Source organism: Diceros bicornis, chromosome 12 (genome assembly GCF_020826845.1).
Source record: "Diceros bicornis minor isolate mBicDic1 chromosome 12, mDicBic1.mat.cur, whole genome shotgun sequence".
NCBI classification, from domain to species: domain Eukaryota; kingdom Metazoa; phylum Chordata; class Mammalia; order Perissodactyla; family Rhinocerotidae; genus Diceros; species Diceros bicornis.
In genome coordinates, this window is record NC_080751.1 from 45379379 (window position 1) to 45400415 (window position 21037).

At 33.1% G+C, this 21037-nt stretch overlaps 1 protein-coding gene across 3 annotated transcripts in view; it reads left to right on the top strand.

The window, feature by feature from the left end:
- SOS1 (SOS Ras/Rac guanine nucleotide exchange factor 1) overlaps positions 1 to 21037 on the top strand; it is a 164459-nt gene that overhangs the window by 110435 nt on the left and 32987 nt on the right. For all 3 annotated transcript variants that reach the window (XM_058551381.1, XM_058551382.1, XM_058551384.1), the window contains 2 exons: positions 12401 to 12528; positions 13322 to 13977. In XM_058551381.1, coding sequence (XP_058407364.1) covers positions 12401 to 12528; positions 13322 to 13977 — 784 coding nt within the window. The remainder of the gene's footprint in view (positions 1 to 12400; positions 12529 to 13321; positions 13978 to 21037) is intronic.

Genomic DNA, 21037 nt, shown 5'->3' on the forward strand with positions numbered 1-21037 from the left:
GTGAAGTGCTTATCTCACTGGGTTGTTTTTTCAACCAAGATAATGTATGTAAAATAACTTGATGTACAGTAAATAATATAAATACTGAGTTTGTCATTACTAGAGACTTTTCTTCTTGTCCTGCAGATATTTTAAACTAACGTTTTACTCCCTTCATTCCTCACCAATTCCCCCTTCCCCTGCCTGCCCAAATCTGTACTTTTTCCTGTATTTCATATCTTTGTTGATCAGCTCAGGTCCCTTCACCAGAAGCCTTAGTGCCATCCTTGAATCTTCTCTCTCCCTTTTTAGCAGATCATCATGATTTGACTCCAGAAATGATTCTAGAATCCAGCCTGTTCTCTCCATTCCACTGATACTGCCTTAGTCCAGGCCCTCAGCATGTCTTGCCTGGACTAGTGTAGCAGCTTCCTGTATGGTCTTTGTAGCTCATGGAACTCCCAGTTTGAAAAGTGCAGTTGGTTCTCTGTCACCTGCAACACAAAGTCTAAATTCTTTAGCCTCTCTGCAGCCTTATCTATTAATACTTGATCTTTACCCACTTTATGCTTTAGCCATAAAAAATTTTGTAGTAGTCCTGAATGTGTCAAATCTGTTCAGGATTCGATATCCTTTTCTTTTTTTCCATTTCCCTGGAATGCCTCTTCTGTCTACCTTACCCTTTTATCTGAGAAATTCCTACTTGTCAAAGAGATTGTTCAAATCTTCGTTCCTCTGTTGAGTTCCCTCGGTTCCCTAGGCTGGTACTTTTACTGAGCTCCCTGACTCTCTTTATACCTTTTTATAGAATTTGTCCCATTTTTGTTGTCTGCCTTGTCATTAGACTATGTGCTCCATGAAGAATGGAACTGAGCCCTATGTGTCTTTGAATTCTCATGCCTAGTAGTGTTTGGCATTTAGACATTCAATAAATGCTGATTAAAAAATGAATCGCAAAAATAAAATAAATTTTCCTTATAATCCCTATAAATGTCTATATTTTAAAAGAAGTTTAACTATAAATTTTATATAATTACATTTATTTTGGAAACTTAGGTAGAATGGCTTAAACTTGACAAGTTCAGAAAATAAAAGTTTAGTCATTAATGCTATAAGACTTTCATGTTACTGAAACTGAAAATAAAATACTCTTTTTTTCCCAGCAAGTTAAAGTTAGCAGTCAAGTCTTTGGAACTTTTGATTAATTTTTTCAAATTAAAGTTATTTTTATGAAGTAAAAAAACTTCCTTTGTGTCCTTTTGAAAACCACATTCCTCCAATAATGTGATTTTCTATGTGAAGTTTAATTTGCTTTATTAAATAAATTTAGAGTTGTTTCTTGGGGCTAAGTAAATATGTTGACCAGTATTTTGAAGGTTAGCAAATCAGTACAACATTCAGTTCAACAAAAATGTTAACTTTTTCTTTGTTCCTTAGACATGATTTTATCTCCTTAAGGTATGCTCAGACAAATATTAGAAAAAAATCACACAGGATGATTTTGAACCAATCAGTTCCCTAGAGAATTACCTATTCTCTTGCCAGTATGCTGGGTCTGTATAACCTAGGGAAAGGTAAGTTTCCTTCAGCTTAAAAAATTATGTTCAAATCTCTATTGTTATAGTATGTTAGTGTGTTAGTGTCCTAGGGCTGCCAAAGCAAAGTACCACAGACTGACTGGCTTAAAAACAACAGAAATTTATTCCTTCACAGTTCTGGAGGCTAGATGTCCGAAATTAGGGTGTCAGCAGGGCCATACTCCCTTTAAAGGCTCTAGAGAAGAATCCTTCCTGCCTCTTAGTAGCTTCTGGTGGATCCCAGCAATCCTTGGCATCTCTTGGCTTATAGATGCCATCACTTCAATCTTTGCCTCCATCTTGACATCACTTTCTTCACAGCTTCACATTATTCTCTGTTATCTCTGCATCCAAATCTCTCCTTTCTCTTATAAAGATACCAAGTCAATGATGTAGGGCCCATCCTAATCCAATATGACCTCATCTCAACTTGATTATGTCTGCAAAGACTCAGTTTTCAAATAAGATAACATTCATAGGTACCAAGGGTTAGGACTTGAACATATCTTTTGGGGGAACATAGTTCAGCCCATTACGATTAGTTTTTGGTATACTATAAAAATTATATTCATTTTTGTTTTTCTGACTCTCCATTGTATATTGGCTTTCTTAATCCCATATATATATATTTTGCATTAGGCCAATTATCATTTCATCCTAATCTTGGATTTTTAAAATTGAATTTTAGTTCCCCCAAAATCTAGTGAAAAGCCAACAACTGCAGTATTTTTCAAATAGATGGATTATAGGCAGGTAAAAACTCATAGGCATACAAAATTACTGAGTTAATCATCTAAATAAGAATAAATGTGTATATAATTTGGGTTGGGGTTATCATGTATGCTTTCCTTTAAATGAAAAAAATAATAGAAAATTTAACACTTAAAACCTCTATACCCTCCTTAGGTCTTATTGTTAATAAAAAGTACAAGCTTAGCAAAATAATTGAGAGAAAACATGTCCAGGTTTAATTTGAACACATCATAACAAGCATGTGTTTTTAGGTAAGATTAAATTAAGAACCAATGGAATAAGTATTGTAGTTGACATTAATTCATTATAACAGTGCAGTGTTTAATCTTGATCACAAGCTTTATTTTAGAAAAAAGAATGCTAAAGACTTTAATCTGAATGCTCACATGGTTGGACTCTTGCTGTATGTTAAAATTTAACATTATATTTTCTAATATTCCTAGATTTTTGTATATATTAGACTGACTTGAAGAATAGTCCTTAACTTTTTCCTCTTAACATCACAAATCTTACAAAAATTGTAGCCCCAAATGCTTAAGTACAGGAAATGTGGGAAAGGATTACAGATAATGACTTAGAATTGAATGTACAGTGAGTGGAAAACTTAGGATCAAGAACTGAGAAATAGGGGGAATGGGGAGTGACTGCCAACGGGTATAGGGCTTCTTTTTGTGGCGATGAAAATGTTCTAAAATTAACTGTGGTGACAAATTGATTGATTGTGACTATACTGAAATCCATTGAATTACACAATAAAAATGGGTGAATTTTATGTGGGGAAAAAAAAAAAGAACTGAGAAATGTTAAAAGTAGATTTTTGTCCTCCCAAAGTAGTCTTTTTTTTTTTTAATGCTACGTAAAACAAATTGGTAAAGGCAAATATGAGTTGTGCTACACCATACACTTAAACACCCATTAGTGGCCTTCACATAGTGTGCCAAAAACTCTTTGTAAAGAAATACTCTCTGCAGACCCCTACTACAAATATCTTGTATGCATTTGTTAATGGCTTTGGTTTGCTGCTTTTCTAGCTTGGGAGCTGGACAATATCAAACATCTTCTACTTTAGATAATTTTTTATCTGTTTCTTTTCATGTTCTGCATCTAGTTTAATTGCTATATGCTTCAGGTCATTTTTTATACCTCCCATGAGCTGATGTCTTAATACCAGCAATAAGAGGATACTTGGAAAACATATCTTCTCTCTGAGTATCATAAAGATAAGCCCAGCAGAGGTCTGTCTAGCTTCCATTCCCTTGAACTAGCTTTCTAAATTTAGAAATTCTTATCCAGAAATCATGGGCTCAAAGTGGTACACTACATGGTATCATTTCTGACCACAATGTTGAATGTTTAAAGTTAAACATAGGATAGTGTAATTCAGGAACTGTTATAAACAGTTGACTATTGTACTACTCCAATTTTTAATTTTAAATCAACTAAACTTCTGTGTTGGGCATTTATAGTTTTGGTAATTTTTTTCTCTGATAAGAACAGAGAGATGGTTTTAAAAGATATATTATTTCATAAATGAGATATCCTAACATTTTTTAGGATGATTTCCTGTTTGAAGTTTCAGACTCCTTTCCATCCTTCAGATTTTGACTTGCTGTTACATTATTGCGTTTTCTATCATTTTGCTCTCCTTCTGGAACACCAGTCCATGTATGTTGAACTATTTTATGTTGTCCCACAGATCACCGAAATTGTTCATTTTTCTTATATCTTTTTTTTCTTTGTTCTTCAAATTGGTAATTTCTGTTGATCTGTCAATAGAACTGTTTATACTTATTTACTCTAGAATTTCCATTTGGATTTTGTTTTATAGTTTCCAGAACTCCCTATCTACTCAGTAAGACCATGTTTTCCTTTAATTGTTTGAACATGATCATGAAAGCCATTTTGAAGTCTTTCCTAAATCCAACATCTGGGCCCACTTGGAGTCAGTTTCTATTAACTTACTTTTCCCCCTGAATATGGATCACATTTTTCTGTTTTTTTGCTGATTAACAGCTCTGGATTCTGTTGTATTGAGGATTGTTGTGGGTTTTTTAGAATTTCCATACGCTGCTTTTTTCTCCTGACTCTCTGGGATCTCCCCTGCACATGTATGATTTGGCAGTCAAGCAAGTGTTTGGGCAGAGATTGTGTTCAGTTTTGGGGACACAGTCTCTGTGGTTCCCTTACACCTGGCGATTCACTCTTAATTTCCAGCCACTCTGCCAGCCTCAGGCTCTATCCCCTGGCATCTTAAACCAGTGAGGCTTCTGCTTTCTGCTGCCTGAGCTGTGTACAGTTGGGGAATAAACTCAGTTTAAGAAAAGCAGTGGAACTCATCCATTGCAGCTCTGTCTTTCAAGAGTGTATTTCTTTTTGGTCTCTGCCTGCTTTTTTGCCAGGCTTCCTGTGGTCTTCCCATACATGCACCGTTTAGCCAGGTATTTGGGTAGAGTTTATTCTCAGATTTTGGGTCTCAACCCTTCTGCAGTTTATTCACTTCCAGATTTCCCCCTTAAATTTCCTCTTAAACTCTGCTCTCTTTCATCTCGAGCCTGTAAAGCTACTCTTTTCCTCTAGTTCTTCCCTGCTGTCACTGTGGGAGGTTGGGGAAAGCCCTAATCTCACAAGTATATACTTTCTAGTTGCGGCTTTTCGAGAGTAATCGTGCTGCTGGTTTATGCTTTCTTTTAGATATTTTCTAGTGCCTATAAATAGTTATTTTTAATATTTTGTCTAGATTGTATAATTGTTATCTGTGGGAAGGTTCTCAAGACTTCTTCACTCCACCACCATTACTGAAAGTTCTTGCATTTTTATAGCTCTCCTTCAGTATTTGTTATGGCTGTGGTGTCTACAACAATAGGAGGGGAGACAATGAAGGGCTGCAACTCAGATTTCTCAGGTAGGCGAGAGAGCTGCTAAGGTTAGAAAATATATTTTAATAAATTCAAAGATAGGAATAGTTGGATCCTATTTAAAATATGATTAGAATATTGGGCATGTTTAAAAATCAGTTGCATTTATTTTTTTTTAATTGCTCTTACTTACTCTTAAATCATCTTTTATCTTTTCCCTCACCTAGATAGCATACTTGGGCTTGAAATATTCCCAAACAAAACCAGTACACAAATTTAATCAAATTAGAGGAAATTCTAAAAACGTTAGAATTAACTAGGATTATTTCAATCTGAAAAACACAACAGTGATACTTAGAAACATCTTTCCCTTCTTTCTTTTTTTGCTATTGTATAATGACTCCTTCATCAAATAAATCTTCTTTTTTAGCCAGAAATTCACCTAACTTTCTCCTTTTCTTCAAAAAGCTAGTAATAAAAGTAAACTTGGCCTCGCTGTAAAAATAGTGATTCTAAGTCAGAATGAAAGGAGCTTGGTAACATGCACCAGCATTTTGGCTGCTTTCAGTTATGTTGTAGTTTCTTTTTTTTTTTTCCTTGAAGTTGTAAGATTTTTTTCTTTCATTAAGTACTTATATTTTAAACCGTTTTCACAGTTTCTAATATTTAACTTGGGAATTATTTTATTAATAGATAATAGTAAATAATACTTTTATCATTATCTGCCTCTATCATTCATGATCAGACATGCTGAAAAACTTTTTCATAGGCAGTTTTAATTCCCATTATGTATTTAAATGATTATATTAATTTTATTACCCATTTGTCTGGGCAACAAAAAAATACAAAAGGGGATGGATAAAGCCAATTTAGCAAAATCTTAAGAACTGCCAAATATGGGTGAAGTATATGAGTATTCATTATTTTATTCTCTCTGCTTTTAAGTATTTTTGCAAATTTTTATAATAAAAATTTTAAGTACCCATTTTAATTAATAAGAAACCCCAAATAAAATGTCTAATTATAAACTTTAAACTGACTGTATCAACAATAAACTTTTTGTGTTTTCCCTTCTCTTGGTTGAATGTATTTCTAAAATTAATATTTGAATTCACAATAGATAAAATGTTGCTATAAATATTTAAATGTTGCCATTTACTTTTTTTAAAACCTTAAAATCTTGCCTCATGATTTTTTTGATTACTGAACATTTCAGACTGGAAATTGGACTTACCCTCAGCCTGACTGCTAAAACCATTAAATGCCCATTTTAAGAATGAAGATCTTCTACTCTGATAGGTACACAGAATGCTGAAGAGCAGATATTTAGCATCTGCTAAAAGTGTTTAATTATTACTTTTTTAAAAAACAGCTTTAGTGAGATATAATTTACATGCCATAGTGTTCTCCATTAAAATGTGCATGTGTATATTTTAATATTTCAGCTCCCAAGCACCTGTAGGGGAGGAGTGTTTTTTCTTCATCCCTCTCAGAGTCCCTGACTAGATCTGAAAAGTAAACAGACAAAGACAGATTAACAGGAGAAAAGAATACAAATTTATTTAATACAAGTTTTATGTGACACAGGAGCCTTGGCATATTGAATATTTTAAGCTGAAGGTGTTTGAGAAAACAGAAGCAGGAAGATCGCTGACCTTCTCCCTCCTTTCTGCTGTTTGGCCAAGGTGCCATTTTGGGGAGTAGTGTGTCCTGAACCCCATCACACCTTCTTCTCCCCTTACCCCCAATCCCATCATTTACTCATGAAGTTGATCTAGAAAAAGCACTGACCCCTTTGCTCTCAGGTAACAAACTTGTCATATCGAACCATGATTTTAGCAGCATGAAGAAAATCAAGAACTTATGCTGGTCTCATTAGCATTAAAAGGATTCAGTGAAGAGAGGAGTATAAAAAGGGAAATGTAGGCTATTCATTGTCCAATCGTCTGTTGAACAACTCTTCTTATTTATTGTGTAAGTACCTCAAATTCACTTTCCTCAAACCTTGCTATCTTTCCCAGCAAAACTACTCTTTCTGTGCTCATTCTCTCAGTGAGTGGTCCCACTACCATCTGAGTGTTCAGAATAGAAACCCGGAACCTCAACTCTTCTCTCTCATTCTCCACATCAATATCTACTTAGTCACTAAGTAAGTTCTTTTCATTCTTGAAAGGATCTTCTTTTGGATTCATCTTCTTTTCATTTCCCCTCAATACTCTGTGAGGGCTGTGATCATCTCATCTGAGTTATCACAAATGTCCATTTAGTTTTGCCTTTGCTGTCTCCCCTTCCCTGCCAGTCTGCTCTTGATGGGGTAACCAGACCAAAGCCATCTTTCTGAAATGCAGATTTGATCATATTAGTCACTAGCTTAAAACCCTTAATGGCTTCCCATTGCCCCAGGTTAATGTTCAAGTTCCTAATAAGGCTTACAGTTATGACTTGGTCCCTATTTACTTCTCCGACATCTTGACTCATCCCCTCTCCCCTCTCCCCACTCCCCATCCTTCCCACCCACCAGCCTCTACCCTTCAGCCAGTTTTTCTCAGTGCTAGTCCTAAAAGTTTCTAAATCACACATGCTTTTTCTTCTGTCTGTATTTTCTTGTACGCCTGTTTCCCCATGGCTAATCCATTCTTATCCTTCAGGTCTTGTAGTCGTTTCCTTCTGGAAGCCTTCTCTGCCATTCTCTCTCCCTTTATCAGGTCGGGGGCTCTTGCTGTGTATTTCTGGAGTGCCCTATATTTTCCCCATCATAACACTTTGTCATTCATTTGTCTTCTCTTTTATAGTCTAAGCTCTAACAGCAGGGACCAGATTTGGCTTGTTCGCCATCATATTTTCATTGCTTATAAATAATGGTTGGTTAATAAAATATTTGTTAAATTCAATCTGATTGGGACTTGACTGGCTTTCCCTGTAGCTCTGTCCTTTTGAGGTTTTTTGTTTTTTTTTTTCACTCAGCTGCTATTAATATTCTACCTAGTTTCTAAAAGTATACAAAAGACTACTTAATTATCTCAATAAAATTTGTGACTTTCCTCAAAAAGCTTTGAGAATTTTGCTTTTATTTCCTAATAGTGAATTATAAGTCATGTTACAATTTATATTTTAAGATTTTATTTTTGTATTTTCAACCATTGGCTAATTTAATAAAGATTGTTTTATTTAAATTACAATTATAGAAGAATTGTAGTATTTATACCATAAATTTATACTGCTTATTCCATGAAATATATACAACCTTGGTAATGATCATCTGCTTGCTTATCTTGGGGGAAAATGAGGGTTTAGGCTGGAGATCAAATTTTGTTCATATTATTAACATCACTGGTTGAAATTTTGTGTACTGTAAGAGAATTATCTGCATATATAAAATCACTTTAACTCAGAAAGTAGCATTTGCAGAGGGGGAAGGAAGGAACTGGTTATGAAATTTACTTCCTGACTTAACAAGTAGTATGAGTAATTGGAGTTTGCAGACAATCTCTAGATCTCATTTTAGTTAAGAATTTCATCTTTTTCACCCATACCTTTTAGTTGCACAGCTACTATAAAAGAAAAATTTATTTGAGTGTCATTGCTTTTCTTGCACTCAGCCTTTAATGGAATATTTGAGTTATGACACAGCAAAGACTCAGGAACTGTTGGTTTCTGGAATAATTTGGATAATATTCCATACATTTGTTAAGAGGACTAGTAAATTAAATGTATCCTTTGACCATGTATGCTCCACATTGTAATCTGCTCTAGTGTCTCATCAAACAGTATACAAGTAACCATTCCAAAATAGAAACGTGATCCCCATCTTTGCTTGTGTTCTCACATTTTGTGATGAGCTCTTTATATGTACACAATATTTAAGATAAAGATAACTCTTTATTTTCATGTCCCAAATCTTAGGCAATTATAATGTATATTTCTTGATGGTATATTTTGTCATCCTTGCGCATTGCAGTTTACCTGTTTGAATGGAATAGGTTTTATTTGGTGAATGTTTTCTAAAGAGGTATTTCAAAGTCATTTCAGTTCTTTGGGTAGTATATTGAAAAAGTCACTGCCTGAGGGTTTGTGAATTAGCTGAACTCATATAAAATACACCGGATACACTTTATTTTTAAACCAATCTTGAGTTTTATTCCTCTCCTGAATACCATTGTGAATATCCTTTTCCAGTTCACAGCTCCTTAAATTTAACCCCATTTATCTCCCAGGGTTTCCTTTGGATAAGCAATACACCATATTGACTGCTGCCCCTTCTACTTATTTTTAAAGGACCAAAAAAAAAGTAATCATTGGTAAAAGTGGTTCCTTTCTTTTGAAGATACAAATTTTATCATCTCTATAGAGCATATGAGTTTTCATTGTGCTTTAGAATATGATTCTCTGGATAAATTTAAATACAATCTCATATATGGCAACATATAACCTCAGGACTTAATAATTTTTTTAACTATTTAAATGAACTGCATTTGTAAAATTAAATTGTTGCTGTTACACAATGTTATTAAATAGGCATCCATGAAAAGCATGGTACTGTATTGAATATCACTTTAGTAACAAGAGGATGCTGCTCTGTGGAGTCTCGTTTACGTACTAATTGTCACTGCTTTGTTTCTGTAGCAACAATAAGCCACCCCTTTGATAGTAGTTAGCTTGAATTATTCTGCACCAATGCCCAGTTTAAATCAGCTATGTTAAGGAAAAGAAGCAGGGAATGCTTAATAAGAAAAGTCATGCATTACATTGAAATTTATTTTAGATGCTTGACTCATGCTATGAAGGTAAAAATTACATTTTAAAATTATTTCATCGGTAAAGTTTTATGGGTTTTGAAATAGACTTTGGGTTTGTGGTTTTAAAATATATTAAAAATATTTTTGAGATACTGGTGTATTCTGTATGTGAAATGCTATAGTTAAATCATAGATAAATGACCCAGAAACTTGAAAGATTTTTAGAATAGGAAATCAAACACGTGTCTAAATGGATTTGTTACTTTCATAGTTCTTTTTATGTTTGTTGTTAGAATTGTGTGTTTTGTATGTCTTGAGGTATGTTTGCCTGTTTGCCTGAATTAATAATTTAAGAAATATCAAAAGATAGAATATGAAGGACTCAATAATATTTTGCTACCTGTACTAACAAGTACAAGTCAGCTCTTTAAGACTAAAAAATTGCCTTGTATCATATTCACTTGAATAGTGAGTGATTACATTCTGAAACAACTCAATGAAATAGTTCACTCTTTAGTGGTGCTTTCATTACACCGTGTAGAATTTTGCCCCTTCTTACTGAATATTGCTTTCAGTGTTAATTTAACTTTCAGTTAAAAGTCTGCTGCTTTTAAAGCCTAAACTTGATAAGGTTAGTGGTAACATTTTGTCTCCAAAAATTCTGCCATCTGAGAGGTAAATAGTTTAGAATGATAGAGATGGAAGGTACTTGGAGAGATTACCCAGAGTTCAGCCTTCCGCCTACCAGTAATATCCAGTAAGTAAAAACCTAGTGTCTTTCTTTATGAACATTTGGCCATTGACTTTCTTTAATCTAGCTGGCCATAGTGAAGAGCAATACTATGAGCAGAAAGTATTTGAGGTTTTTTTTTTTATGTATATATTTTAAAGTCTCTTATTCTTTGGAAACTATTTTTCTTTTTTACCATTTTTATGTTGGAAATTATCTTGAATAGATTTTTGTTTTACTTAACATAATTAAGACTGAATATTTTTCCAAAAAGTACAGATTATGCCTCTAGTGGAAAGTATGGTGAGTTTTTAATAATGAATGTAAGAAATTTGGATAATAAAGGCTGAGCATTAAATAGACATTACAATATAGTATTTATTACTTCTGGCATATTTGAACATTAAGATATTTTAAGTAAATTATTTTTATAAAAATGGTTTGGGGCATTGAGTAAGAAATATGTTTACTTTTCACAGGTCATCACTACACACGTGTGTGTGTGTGTGTGTGTGTGTGTGTGTGTATAGCTAATCTTTACCAGTTGAAGCAGAAAGGAATGTGTTGATCTTTAAGGCATACCTCTCAAGAACATAAAATCCTTAAAGTACTAATGAATAATGAAGCTCATTGAAAAGTAAAACTTTATAAATTACTTTGACGATTTTATGGTTTTATTTTTCAAGTCTTTTCCTTTATGGTAGAGAGTAAGTGTTCTTAAATGTTGCCTGACAGCTCTATTGATAAAATGTTGTTTCTTAGCTTTTCCTTTTTGATAGCTAGAAACAGGTTTAGATGGTTACTGAATTATTGTCACTTATTGCCATTCATACCTCAGTTAATTGCTTGCTTGAATTACAGCCACCTTGTTGTATTGATAATTAGTAGTTATTGATGATTCAATACGTGTTAAGTACAGACTTTCTGTCTGGCATACATGGTATATTTGCCACTAATAGAAAATGTGCTTGAGTTTTACTATTACATATATTCCTAGTTTTACTTAAAATCTTAATGTGTGAGTACTGACAAAGTTCTTCATGATGCTAGTGTTCATTCTCTAGTAGAACTACAAAGAAAACAACTTAAACTTATATTGTATGTTATTATTTAGGAATTGCTTTGATTTTTAATAACAACGCCATAAAGTAGGCAGGGCAGGCTTTTTATAAGCCTCATTCGACAGATGGGAAAAGTGAGGCTCAGAAGTCAAGTAAGTTGTGGCACCAGGGTCACACAGAAGTAGAGTCAAAATTTGATGCTAGGTTTTGTGTCGTCAAGTTCGTCTTCACTATATTGCATCCTTCTCTGTATATTTATCTTCCTTATCATCCCACTGCCTACAACAGTAATATCAGAATCAGAAACCTGAGACCAAATTCCACATTTCAAAAAAATCTCATCTATGAGCTTGCTGCTGTGCTAAGTCTTATGATAGTTAAAAACATAATTTATGCCCCTCATTTCTTTTCAGTAATACACATCTGAGAAACTACACATTATTGCCTGTCACAAGGTGTGACATCTTTTAACACTGCTTCTACTCTTTTTTTTGATGTGGAAAACTTAGTTGCAGGTTGATATGTATAGTAATACATAAAGAAGAAAAAGACTTGAAAAGAATAATATATTTTGACATGTTTAAAATTTTTATTGTGGTAGAAAGAGTTGAATCAGTTATCTTTATCCTTAAATAAAATGGACTTACTGTTTTTTTTTTTTTGTCCAAAACTGTTCTACTGGTTCATATTTATCATTGTGACTTTGCAGCAGTTAGAAGAAAAGAGTGAAGATCAAGAAGACAAGGAATGTTTGAAACAAGCAATAACAGCTTTGCTTAATGTTCAGAGTGGTATGGAAAAAATATGTTCTAAAAGTCTTGCAAAACGAAGACTGAGGTGAATATTTTCACTTTTTTTATCATCCTCCTTTTCACCCTGAATATTGTGGTATAAATTCAGGAATTCCAGTTCCCTCCTCGAGTAAACAATGAAGAAAATAGTTTTAGTGACAAGCTTGGTCTTTCAGAGGAAGTGACATCAAAGCCAAGAGAATTTGTTATTGTTTGAAAAACCTTTCAGATTTGTGCATTTTCCTTGCATACTACCAGACAAGACCTTCTGAGAATTGACTGGTAAGCTAAAGGAGAGAGAGAGCAAAATGTATTGGGTAGATTTCTGTCAACATCATCGTTCTGTCAAAGTAAAATTAATAATGTCCTTTATTTTAGGGATTATATAACTTGAGGCATTAATTCAGATAATATTGCTTCCAGTTTCCTAGCTATAGTATGTGCATGTTGTTAAGCTTTGGGTCTTGTCCACTTAAGCATTTTTAAATAATTTTTTAAAATCTCTTAAATAACTTTTTTCACTATATTGGGCTACTTTTTAATATTTGTCATTCTAGGTGTTTGGTAGCCAAGGTAGAAATAATCATTCTGTAGTTGAATTTATAGGTTAGAATTTTGTCAACAGTCATGTTCTTTAGAGCACTAAAAAAAAAATGTCTCTACTGTCTTGCTTTAGTTTCCAAAATTGTGCAATTTTGTAACACTAATATATTTGGAGAATTAGTTAAAATCTTCTCAGTGCAACTTTTTAAAAATATACTTTTACACTGCCCTTTATTTACATGAATTCTAGATTCTCTGTCATCTGTGTACTAATAATGTTTTTTCCTTTATCCCAGTGAATCTGCATGTCGGTTTTATAGTCAGCAAATGAAGGGGAAACAACTAGCAATCAAGAAAATGAACGAGATTCAGAAGAATATTGATGGTTGGGAGGGAAAAGACATTGGACAGTGTTGCAATGAGTTTATAATGGAAGGAACTCTTACACGTGTAGGAGCCAAACATGAGAGACACATATTTCTCTTTGATGGCTTAATGATTTGCTGTAAATCAAATCATGGGCAGCCAAGACTTCCTGGTGCTAGCAATGCAGAATATCGTCTTAAAGAAAAGTTTTTTATGAGAAAGGTACAAATTAATGACAAAGATGACACCAATGAGTACAAGCATGCTTTTGAAATAATTTTAAAAGATGAAAATAGTGTTATATTTTCTGCCAAGTCAGCTGAAGAGAAAAACAATTGGATGGCAGCATTGATATCTCTACAGTACCGGAGTACACTGGAAAGGATGCTTGATGTGACAATGCTACAGGAAGAGAAGGAGGAGCAGATGAGGCTCCCTAGTGCTGATGTTTATAGATTTGCAGAGCCTGACTCTGAAGAGAATATAATATTTGAAGAAAACATGCAGCCCAAGGCTGGAATTCCAATTATCAAAGCAGGAACTGTGATTAAACTTATAGAGAGGCTCACATACCATATGTATGCAGGTAAGAACTATGAAGTTGCCTGTCACTTTTATTTTCCTGCTTCAAGCTGGGTTTTTTTTGCTATACAGGTCATTATGACTAAAATAGAAAGCAAACTAACAACAAAAGACCTCCGAATTATCAGAGTTCATTTTCCTTTGACTAAAAATACTGCTACTTTATATTTCTTTGAAATTTTATACTTTTTCTACCCTACTTAACATATATTATTTTTAACTTTACAGCTAGAGTTATAAATGAGAAAATAAAGTCACTTGGCTAAATTTACCCAGTTAGAAAGTGGCAGAAATAAGACTAAACGTAGTGATAAGTCATCATCATTAGGGTCTAAAAACCTTTTTACACCTTTACTTCTTTTTTCTTTCTTCTCTTTTCATTATTGAGATTATAAAATCAGTAAAAATTTTAATATACATCCACCACCAAAATTATGCTGCTAGTACAAGTATACACAGCATTGCTTTTTCTTAATTTCCATTCCTAAAACTTATTAAATTTAGCAATCCTGGAAGTCATTTAAGTTTTCAGTATTTTTTGTTTTTTACAACTGATGTTATTTAAGAAAACAGTTTCACCTTAGCAGGGCAATTTTTAGAGACAAACATGTCCAGATCACCTCAGAAGATTGCTATATAGGCTGAATCAAATATAATGTTTTAGAGGTAAAGAGCAAATATAATGATTCATTTTTTTAAGTAATTTTATTTCTTCTAATAAAGTAACAAACGATAATCCAGTGTTCTTCAACCTTCAACTTCCCTACATAGTAGGAAGTTTGATAGATGTAAAATACTAGAGTGTGGTATAGTGGAAAGAGCATTGAATTTGGATTTACATCTTCATTGTATCACAGTTCCTTAAGTCTGAGAACCTTAGTTTTCATCTCAAAAATCAACATCACAACAGCTACCTTAGAATGTTGTTGGTAAGAATAAATGAAATACTGTATGTGAAGGCTATTTGTAAATATAAACTTATTTTCAAAGAATATTTTTATTACAAAGACATATAAAATCAAATGTAACTCTTATAAATGCTATTCTTAAATGTGAAATGTGAAAGTTAACATCCATCCCCATACTTCTTGCTTAAATATATTCCTGTCTCTAGAAATTTTCATTCAGTTTTTAAAGTCCTATAAATGGGTTCTCAGTTCTCTCTGGAAAATATTCTGGCACCAGTTATAAATTAAACTTTTAAAGATATCCATTAACTAATCCACTGTAATTAAGATGAATACATTCGATAATATTAATCTGTTCAATTTATTAAATGTCCTGTCAGAACTACTTTTATGGCCTGGAAACTATTTGGGCCACCTTGCAAAAAAGTAAAATTGTTAGAATATTTTTATCTATGATATCAAAGCACTTTATAAATATAATCTCTTTCGTTATCGCCACATGTCTCTGGGATGCCAGTGTTTTGTTTTGTTTTTATTTGACCTCTAATTTGTAATTCTTTTGCTAGCCTTTTCCATAGCATAATAATCGTGTTTTCCATAGACTAATTTTAAAAGCAGTTTGGGTTGTCTAAACACATACCATTTGGTAGTAGCAGGCAGTAGCTGAAACATATTGATATAGTGAAAGAAGACTAGTCTGGGTTTCCAATTTTACTATTTTTCACGTAGAAACTTCTGCAGTGATTTTACTGACCCAAAAATAAAAAAATACATCAAAGCCCAAGAAATTTAAATAAGCTGCCTATGATTTTACAGGAAAAAGAAATAGATTATTCTGTCATCTTTTTTACATATAAAACTGTTTTGAGAGGTATAGTTTTCAGTAATTAATATGACCTACCTATTTAGCTGGATCTTCATCACCTTCTGTATTCTCTTTAAGATTTAGAATACAACTACAAAAATGTTTTATTAAATTTTTGGTTGCAAAATACTTCTTTGCTACTTCTTAAGAAACTTTTTGTTGACCATTTTACTTTAAATACCTTTGTTTTGAGTTCTTAGACTGTTTAGAGTAAAATTAATCCTTCGATTTTTATCTGTGTTTGTAAGACAGAAGTTTTACTATTTTATTTTCCTGTAGAGCAATATATAATAATTCCTGAAGATGACTTACTAGTGTTTACTATCACAAGTCAGTGGTATTTGAGTTGGAAAACATTTTCAAATTCCAAAATTTTTAATATAGTTGTTTCTATAAAACTTAATTGTTAATGATAAAAATTTTCTTTAAATTGCTTGCTGTATTTCACAGAACTAAGTTATGATTATTAATAAGCAGTTGTAGAACTACAATTAAATATTTCCTTTCTGGGAAACTTGATTGATTGATTGATTGAGGACACTTTAAAACAAAGAAAACTTTTTCTGTAGTGTTGGTAGTTTTCTCTCCTTAGTGTACACAATGCTAGCCAAATCTGTGGACTCAGTACTTTTGTCCTGGGGTTTTATTAGTTACTTTTGATAGTTGCTCTCATTTGTATTAATTTTTAGCTTTTAAACAGAATAATATTTTAAATGGTTTTACTTCTAGTTAGTATAAAACCCTGTATTTATAGAACTTTGCACAGTTAAAAATATTCAAATTTAAATTGATAAGATTGTTTTACTTTTTAAAAAAGTTAAAGTTTTTAAAAAATTCCTTTCATTAATTTCTTGAATAAAATGCCAGTGTTTTAGAAGTTGTGGCTAAGTTTTTTGACATTTTTCTTTTCCATCTTTCTTTGAAGCTTAATTGAATATTTTAACTTAGGTCATAAATATATTACTGATGTAACTGGAATCCATAAGTAGCTTTCATGAGTTGTGGTTTACAGTACACATACATTAGTATTAATTATAAGCTTATTTGGGCTCTTCTGTAAGGTCTGTCACTGAATGTATTACTGGCAATATAGAATGTGTTTTAATAGACTATTTATGAACTTGTAAAACATGAAAGCAGTTATTTTTTAAGGTCTCTTCCAGCGCAAATGGACTGAGTTCTCACTACAGTGATAACAGATCAAGTTATCATTTGTTTTAAGAATTATTGGTCTGCTCTTTTGTTTTTTTGATTTGGTTAGTTGGTTGGGAGGTATTTTTATTGGAGAACATACAGTGCAAGTTGTGGCTTACACTGAAACAAATGCTAAAATTTAACTTGCGTATTTTTATTATATAGAATTATAATAAAAGACAATGGCTATAATGCATGAGAAAATTTAGTAACTAATAGGCATTACTTACGGACTTTTTTTAGATTATAGGTTGGTCAGACATAGTCATAAAAAAAACAGAAGAAAAACTAGTTTAACCTTAGTTAATTCAGACTTCACTGTGGCTTCAGCCAATTTGATCCCTCAAGTGTTTTAACAATAATTTATGAAACAGAGCTATAGATCTCTAGTGTTAGACGAGATGACCAATCCCCCACTTTATAGACAAAAACCCCAGGCCCCTGAAGGTTATGGGATTTGCCAGAAATCATATCATCAGTTAATTGCAGAATGAGGACTAGAAATTAAGTTTCTTGACTCTTAATAAAGAGTATACTTTCTACCATGTTATACTGACTCATACAAGGTGAATTTTTTTCATTATTAGAATAGAAGGTAATTTTTTGTTACGTGTATTGAATAATAAAAATAGAGTTACTTGCTTGGATTGAATTACCAGTAATATAAATGGCTTCTTCATTTCTGGGCAAACACAGGTCTACTATGAAGATAGATATTATCTTTATCTTATGATACATAGATAATATTTTTCTTATTGAAATAGGTAATAAGTTCTGACTCTAGATAAACTTCCATTTTAATGCATAGATTTTAGTATATATTTAGATATTGGTCATCATAATTTTAGTTTTTAACAAAACCCAGTCATTAGTCTTTTGGTGGTGTTTGCTCTGTAGAGGAAAGGTTTCTGGGAGAAAAAATTAAATTTAGGTGAATTAGAAAGTGTTAACTGTTGCTTAAAAGATTGCAACAGGGTCTTATGTGGGATCTAATTTATAGCTTGTCTCTCAGATCCACTGTTTCTGGACATATAGTAATTCGCTAATAACTACATCAGAACTTCAGAATTCATCCCAAATGCTGGGAGGGAAATTATCTAGTTAAAGGGATCATTCTGAGGCTGGCAAGAATATGAAGAGACTTTCCTTAGCTACAGTAAGAAAGCACAAAGCAAGGTGCATAAAGAAGAGGTGATGAGAGGAGAATTTTCACTTCTGTTACAGAGTTATAGGAAATAAAGTACAAATTAATTATTGAGACTTAAAACAACATGGGTAAAGAAATGTTTGGTGATGGTATGTCTGTTTGATAGTCTATTTTAGAGAAATGAGGTGACTTTGAGGTAAGGATAATAATTCAGAACTGACATTATATGGAAATAAAAACTTTTCATATTGAAGTGTGGGAAAGAGGTGTTTCCCATGCATGGTGAACTTCTCTTTTATAGACAATGGTATTGAAAAAACTTAAGCCAGTTAATAATTTTCTTTAAAGAATTTACTGTTATTTTACGCCCTCATTTAGAAAATCCTTAAAAATCTGCATTAGATTTCTTTTGAGTTTCTGTCCTATATGAACTCAGTTTGGTGTTTTAACTTTTTAAAAATCTTTTGAACAATTTTTGATCTATAGGGCAGTGCTGTTCTATTTTTAAACTCTCTGATATTTTTTTTTAAGTGTTTGTGCGTCAGCATAGCGTCTGTTTCCTTTTTTAAGGAATTCAAGAGTGATTGTTTATAAATCCTTGTTGAGGAACTTATTGTTTCTTGTAGCTTTTTAAATGGCTGTATTAAAGGGAGAATTATCACATGAACAGACATCCTGATTAACAGTGTTTCACTATGGTGGTTGGGGGGAGGGGTATTCTACATAAATAACTCTCTATGTAATAAATATTTCATAAATTTCATTGACCTAGCCAAATAAAATATCATGTCAATCAAAATAGTTACATAAGAAAAAATGGTTGAGTTTATTACCTCAAATCTAATATGCTGTATTCTGAACATTAATGTAAGTATATTCTGAATGCCTGCGATTTCAAAGAATTGTGCAGTAAAATATTATCAAGAATAGTTTTAGAGTGATGGAAGACAGGCAGCTAGAAGGCCAGCAGAAAATAGTAACTACAGCTCATGTTTAAAATACCCTGGGCCTACACCAAGGACTTGATAGTAGAATTGGCAGGTATTTGTATAGAGAGAGGGAAGCAGAGCAGCTAGTGGACATGGTGGAAATCTTAGCACAGGGATTCGAGAGTCAAATAGAAGAGAATGTTGCCTAAAATGATGAAGAAAACCCACAGGGGGAATTTTTGTCATTGCTCATATTGAAATCCTTTAGGGGTTCTGTTTGAGAAAGAGGTTCGTGGAATTATATCTACAACAAGTGATAAACAGAAAGAGAAGAAGAATGTTGAAATAGTCGATTTTCATTTTCTCCACAAATATTTGTTTGTACTTATGTTTTAAAACCAAACCAGCCTGGCTTTTGTATTTTTATGCCTTTACCTTCCATCTTTCTCTGAAACATTTTATAATATAGGTAGGTAACTGCTGCTCCACAACCAACAGAGGCAGTATGAAACTTAGCTTGTATCATTGCCTGATAAATGTAAGTAGGTACTTTGTTTTCTTACAAAATTATACAGCCTGTCATTACTGATGGGTATTTTAAAAATATCAAATTATCTTAGTCCTTCACATCATCAGTAAGATAAAGGTCTCCAGTGGTTAGTGTGACATGGTATATGTTACAATCACTAAAATGGGGAAATTGATAGAAATAAAAATAGCTTCTGGAATATGTACCCTTTTTCGTGTAAAATTTCAAATACAGATGTTTTTTGTCCCCTCTTAATGTAAGCTTTTCATTCATTAGCAATTTTTCACTGCATTAGACTAAAAATAGAGTCTAAATTAATACAAACCTGGGAATATATGCAACCTTTAAGATATTTTTTGAAAGTACTTAAACTGTTGCCAAATTTTCTTGGTTTATTTTTATCTTCTGCTGGTTTTTTTCTTTTTGGCAAGACTGCTCTTATTTCTAATCAAGCTAAAAACAACTGAAACTTGAGTCACTTTAGAACTTAGTACAACAGTTATGATTGTGGGAGTGTTTATTTCTCCGCCAGCTTCAGAAACTCCTCTTCTGAATACAGTGTCCAGGAGGCACAGCTGCTGCTTCCTAAAGTCTGGAAGAAGGCTTCACAAGAATCACAGAACCACTATTAGATTGCTAATTTTCCAGTGACCTTCTAGTGCCTTTAACCAAGATTAACAGTTTACAGCTACATTCTGAATTAATCATTTATGTAAATTTCTATAGTGATTATATAACTCAGAGAGTCATTCTTCATATTCAGATCTCACAGCTCTGAAACCCTTAAGGGATCCTTTAATCCAGGGAGGTTATGTGATTCGGTAGAAAAAAGCACCAAATCAGGAATCACACAATCTAGATTCCGGTTCAATCTCTGCCACTCTACTGTGTGACCTTAGATAAGTCTTAGTTACTTCTCTCACATGTAGAAAGGGAAAAACGTCATCAGCCCTACTCCGCGGAAAGCACAGGGAACAGATTATGTGCATGCTCTTTAGAGTGTTACATACCAGACACCAGGAATTGATGTGAGCCCCGTGTGACTGAGGGGGCGCTGAGGCACATTATGACTTTCCCAGCATTGTCATCAGTTACTAAAGTACTGAAATGGCCAGAAGTTTTGGTTTAAGATGAAAAGACCTTTTTAAAATAGTTTGCCTTTAAAAATAGCCAGTTTTTTGAAAACATACTTTAATTCACTTAGAACTTGCTTTTGTTCTGTTTTTCAATTTAAAAGTACCTTTGATATCCCACAACTTTTTATCCTGACATAGGTGGTGTTTGAGAAGACATGGATCCGGATATTGATTTTAGACTTTTAGACTGAAATAAACTTCTTTTTAAAAAGGGAGGGGTCGCCCTACATTTGGAACACAGCTCGGGGGTACTTGGAGCACTCTTGTCCTAAGGGTCTGGGCGATCTAACAGTGACAGCTCAGCATCTCTACAGTGGCCACTGCTTTTTCTTCCTAAACACATGGTGTTTTGAGTT